Raw genomic sequence first — 22128 nt, forward strand, 5'->3', positions numbered from 1 at the left:
TCTCAGATAGTTTTGTGGAAAATTACAAATTTAAGAGCTGGATTGAAAAGGAAGATTGAAAATTAGGATTATTAATTGAACTATACAACTGTAGTGGGATTAAGCAACTTCACGAGAATTAATGAATTACAGTACACAGTTATTCACTTGTATGCATCAAATATGATTATTCACATAAAGGGCACTCTGATTTCTGTTATGGCAAAATTATGTTCTTTCTTTCTTTAAAAGAAAGAGAAAAAATAATTAAACATCACATAAAGATTTTAGCATGCACACACATGAACTGATACCATCCAATGACATGGTTGATTGTAGCATGTCATAAAGCTAAGTAATTACACATGGAAATGTCTTATACATGTCATTGCTCTTATTACACTGGAATTCCATTTCACGTGAGACCAGCCAAGGCAAGCAGTACCAGGTCTGTTTCGAGAAAATATCGGTAACGGTTCGTACTCACCAGATGATGTTGGTATTACTACGTCCATCCAGCAGTGACATGGATATAATTGCGGGAGCTACTTGAAAGAAAGAAGTAGTGAACATATGTCTAGAAAATCAGCATTAAACTCAAGCAAAGCCGTAGGGGTGTGGTGGCTCAGTGGTAGAGCGTTCACCTCTGGTGCTTGGGGTCCCTGGTTCGATCCCAGCTCGCACCGTGTGGACTTTGTGGTGGACAAACACCGTGCTCGTGGGTGTTCTCGGGGTTCTCCCGTTTTCTCCCACTTTCTTCATTCCACCATTTCACTCATCTCTCATCATCACCGTGTCCTTTAGCCTCACCGGCATAACCGTGGGACGTAAAACTTAAAGATTTCATTTTTAATTTCAAGCAAAGCCGATGTGCTTACCAGGGGCAGATCCAGGAGGGGAGCGATCAGGGCTATTGCCCGCCCCACAAGAGGAAACTTTCTTATTTTATATATAAATAAAACCCATCCCAGAGTTTGGAGCTTTTAAATGAAGCTCTAAGTAGCAGTATTACAACCCATCGCCCCCCCCCCAGAAGACTGTCCTGGATCCGCCCCTGGTGCTGACCACACATCGCCGTAAAGGCATAAGTACCAAAAGCTGCCTGGTAGGTCCCAGTCCTGTAGGGTTTTGTTACGACACGAATTTAGTTTGTCACTGCACTTCTAGGCTAGTCAAATTACATATCAATCGTGAACATAATCAGCAATGATTTTTTCGATTCATGGAATTGTAAATTATCAACTTACTAAAAGTTACACTGATCCAACTTGCGCTAAGATCATCTTGAGATATGACAGCTTCATCCAGATTTTTTGTTAGTATCTAAAAAAATGATTGGATTGAATAACTTTGCACGATCCTGTTGTTAATGAGAGGGCTCTACTGAAAAGGAACCAAAAAATAATAATTTTACAGAACTTGATCATATACCTCGAAAACGGTATCAAGGTGACACAACATAGAAGATCACACCCAAATTACCATCGCAATCATATATTTCCTATTTTTATTTTTTTAATTTAAGTTACTGCATAAATTTCATGTATAGGGTACTCCCCTCGAAAGGTCCTGACAACGGCACTGGCTCCGGCTCCTTTAAAATTTTATGAGTATGGCCATGGATCATAACAAATAATTTTACTTAGCTTTTCTTTTATGTAAAAATCGTTTATTGCAAGAAAATTTGAGACTAATATGAGGAGACTTTGCAGTAAAATCAATAAAAACTGTTGGGTCATTAACGTGGAAGGCAGGATTACTCTCAAATAAAATTAGAATGTGTATTTAGTCCAAGTACAGAGTTAATAAGGTTTTGGCGTGAGTCATTGCATTTCTTATTGACTAATAAGAATGAAACATTTGGGATACTATTATTGGAATGTAAAATCTTCTGATTAGCCTGGCTTCTGTGTGGAGAAGAATGGAGAACAATTTTAGATATTATTAAGAAGAGGATGAGAAACTGGTTGGGACCAAGGATGTTATAAAATAAAGGAACTGCCCTTAGAACAAAATCTTGAAGCTATACGTCACAGTTTTGCCACCCCTACACTGCCCACTCCGCCCAATAAGATCACAATGTTTTGAGCCAACAATCATGGCGGAAACGAAAGTAGCAATCAAACGATGGCGGAAACGAGAGTAGTCAATCAGACGTGCCGTTGCTCGGTTGTTTTATGGCTTCATTGATTAAATAGGATGAAGATACGTATGGGCAAATCCTCTATTTTATAACATCCTTGGTTGGGACATTGGATAAGAAGGAACGGTACCATGAGGGACATTTTAGAGGGTATGGTTGCAGGAAAGAGAGGGAGGGGGCGAAGAAGACTACAACTAATGGACGATATCAAAACGGAAAAATCATACGTCAAGACGAAGAGGTTAGAGAAAGACCGTGGAGCATGGAAGCTTCTCAGTTGCAGCAAGTGACTTGCCAATAATGGAAGAATACGTATGATGATGATGACTTAGCTTTCACCTTATAACTGAAATGAAAGCAATTCAAAGAACTATTTGGTATTTTTAAAACTCGTATTTCCTGTAAGTTTAGGATCATTTACTCTCTATTCTTCGCTGTGTTTAGTAATTGATTTTATTTTCTACGATATCTAAGAGTCTGCTTTTTGTGAACTGAAGCAATCTCACCTCAAGATGAATATTTTATCGAATGCAAGCGATATTTCAAGGTATTCATATCGTTCAGATAACGAAGTCGTCAGTTCATACATATAATTTGGCAATGCATATCTCGTATACGGCTCCTAAATTTTCACGATAAAAACCGGGACAACCTATGAAAATTCATGTTAAAATGAATCAGATTCATTATAATGTTTTTCTATAAATAATTCGCCACTCTTTTGTCGTCCAAGTTTTCTTATCGTCCCGTTTACTATTCCAAGATATACTAATCATAATTCATTTGTAATAATTTATAGCTTCAGAATTTATTTTAAAATGGTTTCAGCTTATTCATAACCGTTTTTGATGTTTTCGTTTATCGGACAAAGACATTTAAATTTCAATGGGATGAAGACATTAGGAAATTATTTCCCCCTGCAGGTCTAGTAGCTGGGGCGAACGCCTTTGGTGCAGGAGGTTCAAAATTCGATGTCTGTGAGGAAGTTTTGAAGATATTACTGTAGTTCCGATTCTATCTTAAACTGTATGTCCATATCTTACATGAACTTGGTGCTGAAAAGGGATTCTACATTTCAGTAAACAAATAATCAATAGATGGATATAGTAATAACCTTAATAATAATGCAAATACACGTTTAACATATGAATGTTTTAGAGTCGACAAACAATTTATGAACAATTTGTTATGAAGAATAAAGTTTTATTAGTCCTATGTATATTATTGTCAAGAGCATCAAAACTCTCGTTAGAAACTGCTGATAGCGAATGCAAGCCGAGAATTTGCTAATTAATTATGTAGCAAGTTTGTTTTATGCTAGTCTACGTTACCAAATTTGGAAGAAATTCGACATTATTAATGCATCAAATGTAATGTATCTTGAACTTGCTATATCTTATTGTCAAAGAAAATACAACACTTCAGATGATTCTTTGTATTTTCTTTTACTGGAATCACCATTTGAAAATTGAAGCAATTTATTTCACGGTCATTTGAGAAAAAACAAACTAAGAAATCTACTGAATTATCGCTAAGACAACCAGCAGAAAAACTGAAATAAATACTTCAATTACATAACACAAAACTTTACGTTAAGACGCAATAGAAAATAATTGGATGTTTTGAAATTGCTTTATGAACCAATTAGAGTTCACTACGGTTGAGATATTTTTCTCACATGTATGGAGTTCTAGTATAAGTAAAAGGAGGAAATAGCTGAGGGGGAGGGGTAAGGAGTTGTTCATAACAGAGTTATTCTCATTGCAAACACACACGCTAGCTAAGCATCTGACACGGTAAGGTCATAGAAAGGAGTTTGAAATCTCTTTCTAACAGCCATAGTTTCCAAATGCAATATTTTTAACACAGACTAGAAGTTCCAATCGACTAATATATGCTCTTTTGTCAGTGATGTATCCATGGGGTAGGATATCGTGATATAAACCCCACACTTGAGCAAGTTATTATGGAAAAATAAACATTTCTGTATTCAGATATATATGGAGGCCTTATTAAAAGTTTACAGGAACATGAGTTTAGAAGTAAATGCAGAGAAAACTAAATACATGGAAGTGCGTCGGCATCGTAATACTGCAAATTCTGGATGAATTAAAATATCAAATAATACTTTTGATAATATGGGTACTTTCAAATAAGTAGAATCAATATTAATAGACGAAAACAATATTCACGAAGAAATTAAATATCGATAAAAAGCAGGGAATCCGTGTTATTATTCAGTTCAAAAACTTTCGTCGTCACTAAATCTGTCAAGGAATTTGAAGCTTAAAACATATAAATCAATAATCATGCCTGTTGTTCTGTATAGCTGCGAAACATGGTCGCTTACTCTGAGGGAAGAATATAAACTGAAAGTGTTGGAGAACAAGATCCTGACACGAATATTCGGACCCAAGAGGGATTGGAATTGGGAATGGCGGAAACATCGTAACGAGGAACTACGTAGTTTATACCTTTTACCAAACATTGTTAGGGCCATCAAATCTAGGAGGCTCAGGTGGGCAGCAGAGATCAAAGAAACCTATCAGAGAACTTTAGATTCTAAACGCTTGTTATTGATGGTGCAACAGAAAATCTTGAACAAAGATCATCACAACAATGCAACGAAATTCTTCAGCTTGGCTCAAAAGAATATTGATGTGACTGTTGTTGGTGCAATTAGCCAGAAGAACGACAAAGCATTTACTACACATCCACTTACTTAAAATCAGTAGCCAGGAACTTTACAATAGTGATACAATGTTAAGTTCTGTATCAAGATATTTGTAGGCACTACGTAGGTCAAACAACGGCATTGTTGGCAATTGGTAATTGAAAAAAAGTTAGAAAATACATTGGCCCAACGTACGTTAAGGTGTATTTTGACCAAGCGACAATTTGCTGACATTTAACCAATAATTTCGATAGGTCTTACGTCAGCTTATTGTCAGTGTGGGCGGGAATTAGTGATTGCTGAAATATAATTAGAAAATACGTTGGCCTAATGTAGTTTAAGGTGTAGTTTGGTCAACCAATAATTTGCCTTCATTTAACAAATAATTTCGATAGACCGTAGGTGTAGGCTAATTGTCAGCATGGCTGAGAATTTGTGATTGCTGAAATATAATTGGAAAATACGTCGTTTCATCCTAGTTTTAATGTGTATATTGGCCAATCAACGATTTGCCGTCATTTAACCAATAATTTCGATAGGCATTACGTGGGCTAATTGTCGGCGTGACTGAGGAATTAGTGATTGCTGAAATATAATTGAAAAATACGTTGGCCTGACGTAGTTTAACGTGTAGTTTGGCCAACCGACAATTAGCAGTTATTTATCCTACGATTTCGACGTTAACACTTCTAATAGCTATGTTAGTTATTTCGTAGGGGTTGCGTTGTCAATTGACCGGGTTGACAAATGCTCTGCAAAGCAACCAATTGCAACGTAGAACCAATAAGAACTGTAGAATTACTTGGTTCGCATGTCTCACAGAAAATACCATTACAATCCTGCGATAAAACCCCACTTTAATACAATGCGAAGAGAGCGATCATGTTGATAACATGTAAAATTACATACTTTACCACTCGGGTATTATATAATGCGATAATGGTTGACAGATAACGCAAGCTAATGGATCTTTTCGATTGAGAAACTCCAGAAATTTCTGTAGCCTTTCCTTTCTGTGTTTATAATAGAATAGAGATCTTAGGAGATATAGAAGGAGGCAAATAATTCTCTTAGATAATTCCACTTGTTTTTTCTCAGTTAAAGTGCTATTTAATGACCGATAAAGATGGAAACTAGATAAATCCATCCCCAAACTTTCTTCCACGTTTTGCGACCAAACAATGATAGCATAAGGGTTTTACAATAAAAGTTGACGCGTTGGGCACTTGTTTGGAAATCCTACGACCATGCTAATCTGTGTATGTGAGGAAGCTTGCTATAAATAAATACTACTACACAGGAGTCTCTAACGTATATTAAATTACTAGCATCAATTACCCGTCTCGCTGGGTTAAATTAAGAAAAAGTAGTAATTAAGTTAAATTAAGAAATGTTCCGTTAGTCAGTTACTTTTTACAATTACTAAAGCGCTCTTTGATATTGGTGATTTTCGATTATTTTTATATATCCCCTCCTCCTCTCCATGTTACGGAGCACTGCATCGGAAGTGTCATTGTTCACCTCAGTGATCCCGAAAACTATGAATTCGACATTGATATTGGTTATTTCGATCATTTATATATATCGATTATGTAACTTAATCGGTTATTTCGATCATGTAACTTAAAGGAGGGGGAGAGACATGAAAAATGGTCGAAAATGACCGATAATTGTGTCGAGTCTATATTTTTTGGGGTCGTTGAGATGAACAGGACATATATATATCCCCCTCCCCAAATTGTGGGGCCGAATTTGGCTTTAAACGCCATCAGAAGTGTCCTGTTCATCTCAACAACCCCCAAAAATATAGATTCGACACAATTATCGGTCATTTTCGGTCATTTTTCATGTCTCTCCCCCTCCTTTAAGTTACACCATCAAAGTGATAATAGAAAAACCATCTCAGGTTTGAACTTCATTTAGGTTGAAAATTTGATCGAGAACGATCCGGTGGTTCAAGAGTTATTAAGTTTTATTTATTATTATATATCTCCTATATATCCCTCCCCTTCCCTGAGATCTACCATCAAAGTAAAATGATAAAAAAACAATCCAGGCATGAGCCACATCTATGTTGAAAGTTTGATTGAGATTGCTCGTTTGGTTCAAGAGTTTTTAAGTTTTATTTATTTTTATAACTCCCTCACCTCCTCCTCCCCTAAGCTCTACTGTCAAATGAAATAATAAAAACACTCCCAGGTCCAAACCTCATCGGTGTTTAAAATTTGATAGAGATCGGTTGGGTGGTTCAAGAGATTAAGAGTCACGAACATAATCACTTTTAATTTTATAATACAGATAAAATATTTGCTGCCATGTACTTGTGTTACAAATGGACAGTGCGGTTTGTCTCTGATTTAGTATCCCTGGGTTAGCTCTGCAATAGTATGCCATCCCACATACATATAGGCCAATTTACATTATATTTCTGTAAGTGGTCGTTGCAGGAACCCAGTAAAATGTTTTTTCCAGGTGACCGTAATGCTTTTAAGACTGCACTGGACTCAGCATTAACAGTTGACTAGTCTTCAGTTTTCCTCTGTAAGTAGTATGGAAGGTAAGAAATTATTTGCTATGTATCTAAAGTCTGACTACATTACTCTAATTTTCGTACCTCTAGAAATGCATTTTCTTTCTGTTTGTTTCTCTACATTTATTGAAACTAATTTTGAAACTTGAATGTACAATTTAATCCTGGTTATCAATAGAAACTGAACCAATTTTAATGCACCTGAAACAGAAACACTAACATTTAGATACGAGAAGTGCTTTCCTGCAAATTTAAACAAAGTATAATTTAACATAATTTCGTCAAAACACAATATCTGTATTCAATCAATAACATACTCCTTCTTACAACAAATACTTTCAGTAAAATATACTTCATATTATTAGGAATGTATGTATCATTTCCTTATAGTATAACACGGTTATTCAAACATGTAGCATTTCTTTATGATATAACTAATTGCATAGCACCTATGAAAACGAAATACCTCTTACGTTTTTGTCTACAAGTTAGTTTCGTTAGAAAGTACAGAGCTTTTTCAGAGAATAAATGGGCCTAATATTCATTCAATTTAAACCAATACTATAATCCAGAGGTACTAGACGGAATCAGTGCATTATAATTGTTCTACTCAGGGATTTATGCAATAAACAAACAAACAAATAAATAAATAAATAAGAGGCTTTTTTGGGATGGTGGTTTCTTTCCAATAGAAACAGCTTTACTAGGAAAATAACGGAAATTTTTTGCTTTTCTGGTTTTGAATTTTTACACACTTTTTAGTCAAATATCACTTCTTTTCCTCGTAGTGAATTCTACAATACATAAAGTTCCCTTACAACAATTAATATCCAAATACTATGTTCAGTCCTAACTGACTGAACTGACTGTTTTGATTGATTTTCAGTTTTGCATTTCATTGGCTCCTGAACAAGTGTCATATATATATATATAACTCGACATATCACAAGTATCATTTTGGTAGTCTAATCACCTTGAAATGGCCTCGGAGTTAAACATCTTTTCATATCTGTTGTACGGATTGCCTAAATTTAGATTTGTAGGCACCATATTAAAAAAAGTTATAAAACCGTATTAATATTAGTATTAAACCTTACAAATTTACAAATCAGAACAACCAAACAATTTATGAATGTTAAATCTTTAAAAACGCTTTACTTTTCTTATGTAAGTTCCAAATGTGAATATGCCTCACTTATTTGGAACACTTCCGTGAAAACACGCAGTCAAAAATTTGAGCAGATACGAAGCAAATTTATACGCTTTCTCACATATAAAAGGACAGGATTTTATCCAAAATATGAACCATATGATAATTTACTTGACAATTTTACACTTCAGACACTTGAACAAAGACGGACGTTGAACGATCTCTTTTTCTTACACAGATTTTTGCACAACAAAATAGGCTGTACAGATATAATTTCAAAGATAATGATCTAGGTTCCAACCCTTAAAACACACAGGGGAAATAGTGGCCTGTTCTACTGCAGGAAGGCACGTACAAATGCACTGCATATGTCACCTATATGGAGAATTTGTGCTACACACAATAAAATCAGTAAGGATTATAAAGATGTAGATATATTTACTAGTTCTGAAAAGTTGTTCAAAAGAGTAATATTGCGAATTTTGTAAAAATAAATAAATAAATAAATAAATAAAAATAAATAAATAAATAAATAAATAAAATAAATAAAAAATCAAGGAAACTGTATCATTTCAATTCAACTCTTAATATCATTGTAATTTAAAATTATATATTATATGTAGACACTGTAATTTGGGCAGTAATGCCTGTTGTGTCGATAAATAAATAAATAAATAAATAAAGTCACAAACGACCATTTTCGATATGATTTTAGTTTAATACCCTAAGAAAATACATAATTTTTAATTCCTTTACTTCTTATATAGTTATTATCTTTAAAACTTGGATATAGTATTTTTAACTCTCTTTACCTCGACTTTTAACGGGCATAGTAACTAATTTTATATATGTGGTTGCTCCACTTCCATTTCCACGTAACTCTTTCTTTGCTAGCTCCTAAAACACGGTACTAACTGAAGCTTTGGTCTAGGCATAAACTGTAACTAATAATTTCGTGCAATAAAATCTAAGTAGGACATTATTACATTAATTATTGCTCACATTATTAGTTTGTTTTACTGAAACGTTTTAAACATTCAACCAAGTTCTCTATCAGTGGGAGCTGTAGGCAGTGTTTCTTTCAGACATAATGTTCCGGGGGGTACATTTAGTATTTCAGGGGGATACTCCTGATACTATTTTCCTTATTATTATATTATAAACGTATTATTTTGGTCTCCTCCGGGGGGCACTCTCAGAGCTCCGGGGGGGGGGCAGTTCCCCCCAAAAATATATCTGGAAGAAACACTGGCTGTAGGGGAACCTGGGCCCCCGAAATTTTCAGTCCTTTTCCTCAATCACAATACATTAGGTCTATTGTGTTTTCTGTTAATACAAAAATTACAATTTAGATATTTATAAGAGTTGCTTTAATTTGAATTAATTTTAGTAGACCTTTAAGAAAATACAGTGATACAGTAGATAAATTGTATTAAGTAAAGTTGAATGACGGTAGTCATAGTAAGGGAATGATGTGAAACATACGTATATGGGTTTAGCAAAGACTGAAGTCAGAAAGAATGCAAAACAAATACCAAAAGCCCCGAATTTTGACTGAACTTCAGACGTTCTTTGAGTATCTGGGTAGATGTTTAAGAGCTAGGAGCTGAAACTGAGATTATAACTCAATAACAAGCAACAAGGAAAATAAATACAGGATGTTTAAGATAAAACACACAGTACTTATAAATCACAAACAAATGACGAGAAAAAGACGAAACGAAACGTGAGATAGGAAAATTTCATAACGTGCATTGATGGAGCGTGCAAATCATTCTACGCGGCTTGTTTATATGGAGCAATGTTAGATGGGATACCATATGATGTACTATATCATTAAAAGAGATATGAAACAACAAGCAACTTTTGTAAGATTTTGTGTATGTATTGTGTAAGGTGAAGTTTATGAAATGGACACTATTCAAATGTGAGCTCCTCTATAGTAGCTGTTAAGACACGATGGAGGAGAAAGACTGCAAAGCCAAAACAGTTATTTTAACAAAATTCAGGTGATCACGAATAGGTGTTCAGTGTAAGAGAGAATTTCGCGAAGTGAAACAGAAATCAACGTTGCTACTTTTTTTCATGGTCTTTTCAATCACATACTTTCCTATTTAAAATTTTCGAACGACTAGAGTTCCACAATATAGGGCCTTGAGAGACAAATTGCACGCTCCATTCAATACGTCTACTGACATTTCTCTATTTCACTTTTTTCTTGTATCTTTTTATATTTAACTGTTTGTGGTTTATAAACATTGGATGATTTATTGTTTGATTTGAATTTGAGTTCAGCGTCCCTTTCAGCAGCGAGGCTACGTAAAACAGACCTACACCTTAACGTAAATCCGATCCACATGAGCTCCCGCCGGGGATTGAACCCCGGTCTCCCACGCCAAAGGTGCGTACGCTAACCGTTTAACTATAAGGGAACTCTACGTTTTATCAATACAGGGTTCGTGGAAGTATGTTCTTTTTCAGTTGCTAGAAATGAGGAAAATGAATATTACTCAATTTTAGATGTACTGTAAAATACGACTGCACAAACTAATTTGCAGATTTTTGGAGAGAAAATGTTACTTTATGAAAAAAAAATATTGCTACTATACTGTAGTTGTGGAGATCGACATGACTACAAATGCACAATTTCGGGAAAGTTACGTAATATTGTGGAGTACTAGGTTTTTGTATATAAATAGTAGTAGCTTCTATAATCTCTTGTACTTCTGACATTCTTTTTGTGCTATTTTATTCCTGATTTATATTTATTTCTACTTTCAAGCCGTAATAAGAGAGAAGTATTATTGTGAACATAAAAAAAATCAGATTTCAAAGGTTTATACGTTTCATGACCCCAACATACCCTTAATTTTTTTTTAATGCTTTGTTCTTCCCTACATATGTACGATCGCCTAGAGGTCATGCCATTCAACAAATCTAAAGAAAATTTCAATCTTAAGGTCTGTATAAGTTCCTCTACAGCCATTTTTAGAACTTTTTTTTGTCTATCCCAAATATAAAGGTATTTGGAAGGAGAGTGGAAGGTGAAAATCAAATTTCCCAGTTTTCTCGGAAAAGGCTATAACGATATATATATATATATATATATATATATATATATATATATATATATATATATATATATATATATATATATATATATATACAAAGGTTCAGTGAAATGAAAAGGTCCAATTGCAAATATTCGGAGAATGTGTTGAGGGAGATGTTAGTCCTGTTTGTTGTTTATATCCACATATGTGTAGGCCATAATAAATTACATTTGTTGCGCACGGGGGTAATGTGAAACGTTAGCAGAGGTTGGATACTTACGAATGTTCCTTTCTCTCCCCCAATTAAGACGTAGCCCCGTGTGACACCACTGGTAGTGCCAGTGACCAACGTTACCAAGGAAGAACGGCGGGGTGTGATACGCTTTCTTGATGTCGAAGATGTCCATCTAGCGAACATACACAGGAGAAGGCAGATTGTGTATGGTACAACGTGTGTTTCAGACAAAATAGTGTGAAAGTAGTAGAGGAGAAGGTCTAAATACGGGCTGTGGTCTAAATATGGGCTAGGTGACGTTCTAGACTTCTGAATGCTTGTGTAGTGCTACCACCTACTCACAAAGGTGTGAAAGCATTATTCAAGGACGAAGGTGGTGGCGTGGTTCAGTTGGCGACGAACAGTTGGGTCTGGTTGATCAACTTGTGTGTTTTGCCTGTGTTCAATCGCGGGAGTTTTATCAGATATGTGTTTTGTGTTATTTTTGACCATAATAAAACCCAATTTAAAAAATTGTAACATGTGAGTTGTATTATGCAGGAATAGCACTTGTAGTTAGTAGAAAACAAAAGGTAAATAATATTGTGTATGAGTACTGTTGCGTGACAAAGCAAAATCTACGAATGGTCTAAATACAGGCTACCTTGCTAGGTCTAAATATAAGCTAGTAGCCCATATTTGGACCATCATTGTAAAATTCTCAGATGGTTCAGCATGCCAAGATCGAAACCCAAGTACACTCGAAAAGGCAAGAGAAAGATGTGGAAGCAAGAGGACATGGCGAGTGCTATTTGCGCTGTAAGTGAAAACCGCATGGGGACGCTGAAAGCAGCAAAGACGTTTAATGTGCCACGTGCAACTCTGCAAACGTTAAGCAAAAAACACAATCTAACTCCCATTGAAGCAGCAACGACAAAACTTGGAAGAAAACTGATATTAGGTGACGAGCTTGAAAAACAATTGGTAGAATATCTACTCCTCATGGGGCAAAATTTCTTTGGATACACCAGGAGCGACTTGCAACGTATGGCGTATCAACTAGCATCACGAAATGGTCTTCAACATCCATTTAGGGACGCAGAGGCTGGAAGATCGTGGATTGATCTTTTCCTTCGTCGGCACAAAAACGTTATTTCGCTTCGTATACCATGTGGAACGTCTTTTGCTCGGGCTTTTGGTTTCAACAAGGAAAATGTTCAGCAGTTTTTTCGTCTGTTCGAAGATGCTTATGAAAAATACAAATATCCTGCAGAGAATGTCTACAATGTGATGAGACGGCCCTTACAATTGTTCAATGCAAATTCCCGTCTATAATTGGAAGGAAAGGTAAAAGACAAATATGCCGCTCTAACTTTTGCAGAGAAAGGTGCAACAATCACAAATATTGCCTGTATGAGTGCCGTTGGACAATTTATGACTCCCATGATAATATTTCCGCGAACAAATATGGGTAGTCAGTTAATGAAAGGAAGTCCTCCAGGTTCCGTTGGCGTAGCGCATCCTAGTGGGTGGGTACAAGCCAATTTATTCACCAAGTGGTTTTCTCATTTTGTTGAGAAATTTCGTCCGATTGAAGAATCACCGGTTCTGCTGATTCTTGATGGACACTATAGTCACGTTCGAAATATTGACGTCATTGAGATGGCACATAATCATCACGTTACCATAATTTCATTGCCACCGCACACAACTCACAAACTTCAGCCACTAGCCAAGACCTTTATGGATGCCCTAAAGGCTTATTATAGTAAGGAATTAAGGCAATGGCTTCGTCAGTCGCAACGACCAGTTACACCTTATGACATCATGGAGATATTTGGAAGAGCATACCTTAAAGTCCAAACTGTGGAAATAGCTGTAAATGGTTTTAAGTCCACACGAATTTTCCCACTGAATCCAAATATTTTTAGTGATGCAGATTTCATAACTTCTGAAATAAAAGCACAAAAAAATGCAACTCAACCCTTAAACCTACTGTGGATCAAGATCAGAGCCAAAACAACAATGCCCAAGATCCTGTCCCTTCTACATCATCGTTTGAAGAGTTTCCCTGCCTTACATCTCAAGATACTCACAACACAGTACCTGGTACTTCAAATCTAGTAAGTCCATTTCATATTTCAACAGTTCCTATAATTAAAAAAAGACTCAGCAATCGAAGTAGAAAACCAACACGTGCTACTGTTATAACGGGTACTCCTCACAAAGAAACAGTTCTTACTTCCTTACAAACGTCCCGTAAATGCAAGAAGTCATTATCGTTGACTACCTTGACTACAAATCTGCAAATGTAAAAAGGAATACACCTGGACAGAAAAGAAGACAAGGATCTCTGGAATTTGCAAGACAAGAATCAGATTCAAAAGAATGTAGGATGGTGATTTCTGATTTAGATCTTTGTGATGATGAAGATACTAACTTAGATATGCCTGTTGGACACGAAAAGCCTGATGACGAAAACGCAAATTGTATATTCTGCGATAGGAAATTCTCTGAAGATACACGAGGGGAGCTATGGGTTACATGTATAATGTGTTCAATGTGGGCACATAATGAATGTGCTGGTGCGGAAAAGGAAGACTACATATGTGACTTGTATAAATAGACAGTCATCACCTCTACATTATTCTTTCACCTTATTTTGTAGGGCTACCTTCAAGCATTTTTCTTAGTTCTTTGTGGCAAATTTCGAAGGTAGCCCATATTTAGACCATACTTTCAAAACTTAACATTATTTCCTCTCTCAGAAAACTGTGTTTATTGTCGTTAGTCTTGGAATTTTCAGCTATATTTGTAACTCTGTTATAAAGTTAACATCTCTCAACAGATTTGGAGTTGTTATTTCGTACATTCCTTAGAAAATTTTATTGATATTCAAAAAATAAAAATGGTAGCCCATATTTAGACCTTCTCCTCTATTGGCGTTTTCGTGGTGGCAGGGACACACTGACAAATGACGCGCGACTCGGGCAGGTGACGAATCGTATTCCTAATGAGACAGTTGCTGCTATTCACAATTACATTCAAACTGATAGACGGGTCTCCTTGGATACCATTAGTGCTCAAGTACAGATGTCTCATGGCAGTGTGCATGATATTCTGAGCAATAGACTTGGTTACCGGAAGGTTTGTGCTCAATGGTCCCCAAGTGTTTGTTCGAGGAACAGCGACACAACAGAATAGAAATATCACTGAACCATTTGACGCGATATCAGAACGAGGGCGGCGATTTCCTTGGAAAAATCATTGCCGGAGATGAAACCATATACCCACTTTTTCAACCGTGTTGTTCGACGAGCAGGGCCCTCTGCTAGTGGAGTTTCTCTCCAAAGGAGAAACAATGAAAGCCAACAAATACTGAGACATTCTCCATCGGCTGCGGCTAGCAATCAAGACTAAACGCTGGGATAACCTCACAAAGGGCATCATTTTATTGCACGACAATCCCCGGCCTCATGTCGCCAAACAAACACAGGATATTTTGGTGTCGTAGAAGTGAGAAGTGCTAGACCACGCAGCGTATAGTCCTGATTTGCGTCCCTGTGATTTCCACGTTTTGGGGCCACTCAAGACACACCTCCGGGGGCACCACTATGGATCGGATGAAGAAGTACAGCCAGCTGTCAAGTCCATATTCAATCCATGAAGTTCTTCTTCCATGGCATTCATAATTTCATGTCAACGTGGAATAATTGCTCCAACAGCAATCATCATAGGGTGTCCCTTATATAAGGTAATATAATTTAGAATGTTCAACCATGATAACGGAGAAACCATTAGGCAGAGAAACGAAACTTTGCACGAAGCAACTACAGAAAGAAGGACACCTGCCTGTGAATTGATGAATATCACCAGATGAACAATGTTGCCAATCCAAGAGAAGTTATGTTTTTGTAAATCGAATGACCTAAATTGGATATCATCATTGGAAGCAACAATGAAAATAAAGACAAAATAGATGGTAAACGCTGATCAGTGTTGCAAACGATTCGAGAAATAATGTGAAACATATGTTAAATGCAAACGCCATTGGCTCACGCAGCGTTGCCATCTTTTGCAAACTACAGTTCTCAGCTTTAACAAAATACCGAATTTCTCAGTCAGTACATGGACTTATCAAAATCATATAACAATAATACTGCTCCTCACGCGAAACCACCTTGCATTATAGGTTTTAAACCATACTGCACTATTGATCTTCTTCGAGTTATTGTACCTTTTCCAAACTTAACTTTTCTCTTCTGTTAATGGCAACATTGTTCAATGGACCCTTCTAAACTTGGAGTCAGTGCAAACAGTTCCTATCAATATTTAATTTAAGGTGTACAAAACGTTAGTACCTCCCTCCCTGTGTGCGCCAAAGATGTTTGCATTTAACACGTTTCGCGATACTTCTCGAAAAGTTTGCAACATTGATCTGCGTTTACCATCTCTTCTGTCTTTATTTTCATTGTTGCTTCGAATGATGATATCCAATTTAGATCATTAAATTTACAAAAATAAAATTTTCTCTTTGGTTGGCAACACTGTTTATCCGGTGATGTTCGTAAATACTTAGTCAGGTGTCCTCTTTTCCGTAGTTGCTTCATGCAAAGTTTCGTTTCTGTGTCTTATTTGGTTTCTCCGTTATCACGGTTGGAAATTCTAAATTATATTATAATGTGGAGACGTCATTTCATGACTTTGTCTTCAGGTCGTCATGGTTTAACTTTTTCGTAGGGAGCTGCTACTTCACTAATGCGTGTTACATTTTGCAGGAGTGCGTATTGTAACACGAAATCACATTTTATAAGGGACATCCTAATATCAATAATAATGATATCTTAATATTCTAGTAACAAATTTAAAATATGATGTATGTCTTTTTCTACTAAAAGTTCCAAAGAGGATAGTTTACTTTCGGGATACTTTCATCCGGACGATTCAGATGGAGTTTGTTAATGATATATCATCATGTAAATATTCCATTAACAGGATTATATTATGAGGGATGACATCAAGTTACGCCTTTCCAAAATTCACTTAATAACCTCTGGCAATGGAATTTACATATGGATGATCCATATAAATTGTAGACGAGTCTTGAATTCAATATTCGCCATTCAAGATTTTCCTAATGCGAAAAATTATGTTGATAGCACTTATTAGGACTGACAGAAAAATGAATTTATTAAAGTACTTTGGCATATTAAAACAGAGTAAACGCAATTAACAGAATAGTACTTGTGTATATAATTATTTATGCCTAATATCAAGCTGTGATAAATTATGAAGAAAAGTTGCAGAAATCATGGAATAAAGTAACAGAAATTCTAAAATAAACTCTTCATAAATCACAAATAAAGTTAGCGAAATCATCAAAAATAACTAATCATCAAATTAAATACAATGGAGAGTTCCCACCAAAAAGCTACGTGAAATAAAATTGTTTTGGTATTTCAAATGTGTGTCTGCACTACAACAGTCAGAAAAATAATACTGAGTATATATGTATTGTTAAACTTACTTGTGAATCACATTCGACTAGATAAAGATGACCGCCGACTGCAAAAGCTGGTACAAGCACATTCTTCCAACGCCTGTAACGTTTGACTTATACAGTGACAATATACCGTTTTTAAAAGTAAAACGTCAAATTCAAGAAGTGGATATTAAAACGTTCAAACACATGTTGAACCAATGACTAGAAAATAGATAGAAGTATGACATCTGTACAACAACGATGCTCACACAAAGTAAACAAGTTGGACTGGAGAGTTTAATGTGTTAACGCGAGTTGTAAAGCTCAAATTAGGAGTCGGCTATGGGAATTGCCGTCAGACCCAAGCTTTCTGGCTGTTTGTGACACACGGATAGTGAAAAGTTTTAATAAGTGCATCAGAGGATAATCCTCAAGTTTTTTTTTAAGGTACAAACGTTTCAAGAGATTTATTCTAATGATTGCTTTTTACACATGAGCGGCTCGGTGACAGAGCTGTTGCGCCATAGTTTCAGGATCACGGAAATTAAGTTAAACCATTCCTCTGCCACACCAATGCCCGGATCTCAACATAATTGGACACCTGTGGTCCGTCTTGGAGACAAAAATGCGGCGCAGATTTATGTTTCGATCTCCTCTTACGGAACTGACGCGAGTACACTGTTCGCGAAATGGTGTAATTTTCCACTTGCCATCATTCGCAACCGTTATGATGACTTTATTCCACGCTGCGTCGGAGTTGTTTTGAGAATGAAAGGTATTACAATGCCATCAATAGCCATTTTTATACATTGCTGTTATTTTGATAATCATAGGTATAAAAATGGTTGGACTGTGCGGTTTTCAGTTAACCTTGAAATCAAATGTTACAGTACACATTTTACTCTAGCATTCGGAGATATCTGAGTGCTATGAACGTGGACTTTGAGAAGAAGTAGAATATGCCATATTGGCTTCGTGCTTTCTGTGTTTGCATGATTAAAGCTTGTGTTTTAATACTATTGAATCTTCGATCATAGCCTTCATTCAATTACTCCAGATAGAGAGGCACATTGTACTTTTATTGTCGATTTATTGTGTTGTTTTGACACATACTAGCAGAGTAATATCATCAGCATTACGATCGTTGATAAATAATGTACATATAATTACAGTATTTTGTATAGTAGCGGATATAATGCTGACTCGTGAGGGACACCTTGAATTTTAAAAAATCTGGTAGTATAGACTACCATTATATTATCATTTATTAGACTTTCAAACTATGCTATGCATAAGTATCGGAAGTCCTATAGAACAGATATCAAAGCAAAAACTGTAAGAAATATTGAGATGCGTTGTATTGCAATTGATTTAGCAATTCCTGAGGATAATTTTATTTCCCCACTTAACTCACCTATTCAAACCTGAAGTAGTTTCAATTAGTCATTTTCAGTTGGAACGTTTGTCGGTATAGAACGAAAACGGTAACAGATAGCGAGAAGGATTTTTTTTTTAAAACGATTCAGCGTCTCAAGATAATTTCCCATGACAATCCACAATACATTACCAAAACCGAAAATGGTTCAAATTTATTATTACTTCCGTTTTCAATACTGATTTCCGAAGAGCAAGAACGATAAAAAGTCATCAACGTTCGGTTTCTTGTAATCGATCCAGCGTCCCAAGAATAGTATACATCTGTTCCGTTACTAATCTTCTACTCAAACCGAAAATGGTTAAAGTTACCCATTTCCGGTTTCAAACATTTATCTTTGAAATCTTTCAGTTTAACGTCCCCCTGATTATGCACTTTAGGGGAGACGATGATGGATGCAAGTGAATGAAGATGTAGGAATGGGAGGAATGAGAAAGTGGGAGGAAACGACAATACCTTGAGAAAACCCACGGACAATATGTTGTCCACCACAAATTTACTTAGCCGGGGATTGAACCTTTGATCTCAGGCACCAGAGGCAAGTGCTCTACTATTGAGCCAAAGTGCTCCGTTGTAAACATTTATCGCCATAAAACGAAAACGGTAACAGATAATGAGAAGTTACTCTTACTTCTGATTTCAATATCTGTTACAATATTTATCACCTTATAACGAAAATGGTCACAAAGAGCGAGAAGCGTTTTTTTGGAAACGATTCCGAGTCTCAAGGCGACATACCATGGCTATCCACAACATTCTACCACAAACGGAGGTAGTTTGAATTTACTATTACTTTCAGTGTGAGTAAAGATTTCAACGTTTATCACCATAGAACAGCGTTTCCCAACCGGTGTGCCGTGAATGGGACGCTGGTGTGCCGCGAAGAATCGAAACAAAATTATTTATTTTATAGCAATCAAATTTCAAAACGTAGGGGAAAATGTATAGACCCTATTTGTATTTCACATTACTATGAACCTCTACTATGAATCTACAATTCTAAGTTTCATACCGGCTTACTGCTCTGTATATTTCTAATGTTGAAAAAAGTATTTGTTATCATTGTTATGACCATTATTGCTTCTTTATTGTTGCAGACTATATCGTTACTTGAAAATTTAAAATACCATGCAATCCTTTCGACAAATTACTTACATTTGTGTTTTAAAAGTTTGTTTGTTCGTTCGTTATTTAGTGATCTTCCTTCTTAGTAAAAGGTTGGATACAGTTTTTAAAAAGAATGCGTATTTTTAAAAACCTGAGTCCAAATATTTCATTGCAATTGTTTTCTGTTTTTAAATTAGAATGAAAAATAAGCATAATGAATTACCACGGTTAAAAACCAGTGCTCGTGCTTTCTTCTCTGTGAGAAGGAGATCAATAATCACAAAAATACCACTGTGTTTTATATTTACAAATAATAATATCTATAAGTATGCCGCGAGAATCCAAGTAATGCCCGTACACTGTTAAAAATACTTTCTTAAATTTGAGAAACCGTTTCTTATCTGTGCACCGAGAATATCTTTTCTTAGAAACAAGAGTTTGAAACTTTCATTAATGAGAAATGAAGGAAAGTAGATGAGGTTGTATAAAGTGAAACGAGAAAATATTCTATTACTTTCCTTATAAATGAGAATTGCCAAATCTCATTTCTAAGAAAATATTGTCTCGGTGCACAGATAAGAAATGATTTCTCAAATTTAAGAAATTATTTTAACAGTGTAGTGTTCCGCGAGTTACAAAAGGTTGGGAAACGCTGCCATAGAACAAAACCGGTGAAAGATAGCGAGAAGCTCTTTTTCTTATTTTTTTTAAGGATTCAAGGTAACATTTAAAGACTATCCACAACACTCTATCAGTTTCTGTTTCTATATTGATATCCGTGGAACAAAAATGGTAAATCACGTTTAAGAAGCGGTTTTTTTGTAACTGATTCAATGTCTCAAGAATAGGTTCTATCTCTTTCATCATATCTCCATTCAAATCAAAAGTTGATGAAATAAATGATTTCGTCATAGAACAAAAACAGTGCAGGATAGCGTGTAATGGCCTTTTGATATGGATTCAATGCCCATCTTTGATCTTACTACTCAATTGCAGCCCAGTACTTATAGATGCACTCCTTCAAGTTCGGGTATTTAATCACTATAGTTTGGAGGTCTTAGTTCCACACTCTGAAACTATACTTACTTGTTATATTCTTGTGAGGAAAATGATATTTGAAACAAATAATATCATCAACAAATGCTGTTACATTACCAAACTGTTACACAAGTATTAATATATATTTGGTGTTTTGGTCAGGCTTGTTTTTATTAATACTAAGGAATATTTCCAAAGCTAAAAATCAACAAGATACGAGCTAACTCCATTTGTACGTACTGCTTATAATATTTATTACATTAAATGTATTAGCACATGGTCAGCTCTACTACATTTGCATTTGCACGGGGTGGCAAGACTTAGAGGGGCAGCAAAATCTGTCATAATTATAGGCCTATTATTTAGAATAAATGGAAACAGATTTCATGATAATGTTAGTTAAATTTACTAAGCTGACCTTCTATTTGAATACTATATTCATAAATCATGTTTAGGTTGCATTAGTTTCCCATATGGACAGTGCTAAAGCAAATGGTCAAACAAATTCCAGCATGAATTGCTCGATTGTTGTCAAATACAAGAACTCAATTATCAACAGTAGCGAACACCTTTTCCATTCAGTCTTGTCTTATTCACAAACAAGTTTCTTATCATTGAAGATGGAAACAAGTTTTTTTTTCTTTTTAATTTTTAATAGATGTAGAAGGAAAATCAAGAAATAAAGGTAAAAGAGCTAATTGCACTGGAATTGCAAAGTCATATATTGAGATTGAAGCTCGATATTGAATTATATATATATACAAGGATTACCATCTTTCTTCTGCAGGTGTGTTTGCTTTATCTTTCACTAAGATAATAGATTATTATTTAAAGAAAAAAAGCAGACACAACGGGATTGTATTTGTAGTGTTTAGTCCATTCTGCGTGCGAGTGCATTTTCCCTCCCATTCGTTGTTTATGGTGGGGTAGCATACTTAAAATCGTGACTTTTAAGATTTTTTCTTTCTGGAGAAAAAAAGGGGGCAGCAAATAATGTGATTGCACGGGGCGTCAAATTGCTTAGGCCGGTCTTGTATTAGCGGCATTTTAAACTAGAACACATGTAGCTACGAATAAAAGTATGAAACTTGGGGGGGGGGGGGAAGGAATATATTTTCGACTTTGGATCGCCATTTCAACAAAAAAATCTCTGGGTGAGCGCCTAGCGTCAATGGACATGATTTCATTACAAATGCATAGTTCAACATTTATAGAGGTTGATGCTTCACTTAAGCCAGTAATTATCTTAACGCGTGTAGGTTCGTTTGTAGACACAATTCGTAACGGTTCAATGTTGAATTTTCACCTAGGATAAACGTGTTT

General features: G+C 35.7%; 1 protein-coding gene across 1 annotated transcript; it reads left to right on the forward strand.

Moving 5' to 3' along the window:
- The first annotated feature begins 13210 nt into the window (after positions 1-13210).
- Positions 13211-13867, forward strand: LOC145685489 (uncharacterized). Its single transcript, XM_081757886.1, has one exon. The coding sequence runs from the start codon at positions 13211-13213 to the stop codon at positions 13865-13867; it is 657 nt and encodes a 218-aa protein (XP_081614012.1).
- The last annotated feature ends 8261 nt before the right edge of the window (positions 13868-22128 follow it).

Source organism: Thermobia domestica, chromosome 5 (genome assembly GCF_964235325.1).
Source record: "Thermobia domestica chromosome 5, izTheDome1.hap1.1, whole genome shotgun sequence".
In the NCBI taxonomy this organism is placed as follows: domain Eukaryota; kingdom Metazoa; phylum Arthropoda; class Insecta; order Zygentoma; family Lepismatidae; genus Thermobia; species Thermobia domestica.

Coding starts and splice junctions, on each gene's coding strand:
- LOC145685489 (XM_081757886.1), top strand. CDS start 13,211: ATGGGTAGTCAGTTAATGAAAGGAAGTCCTCCAGGTTCCGTTGGCGTA.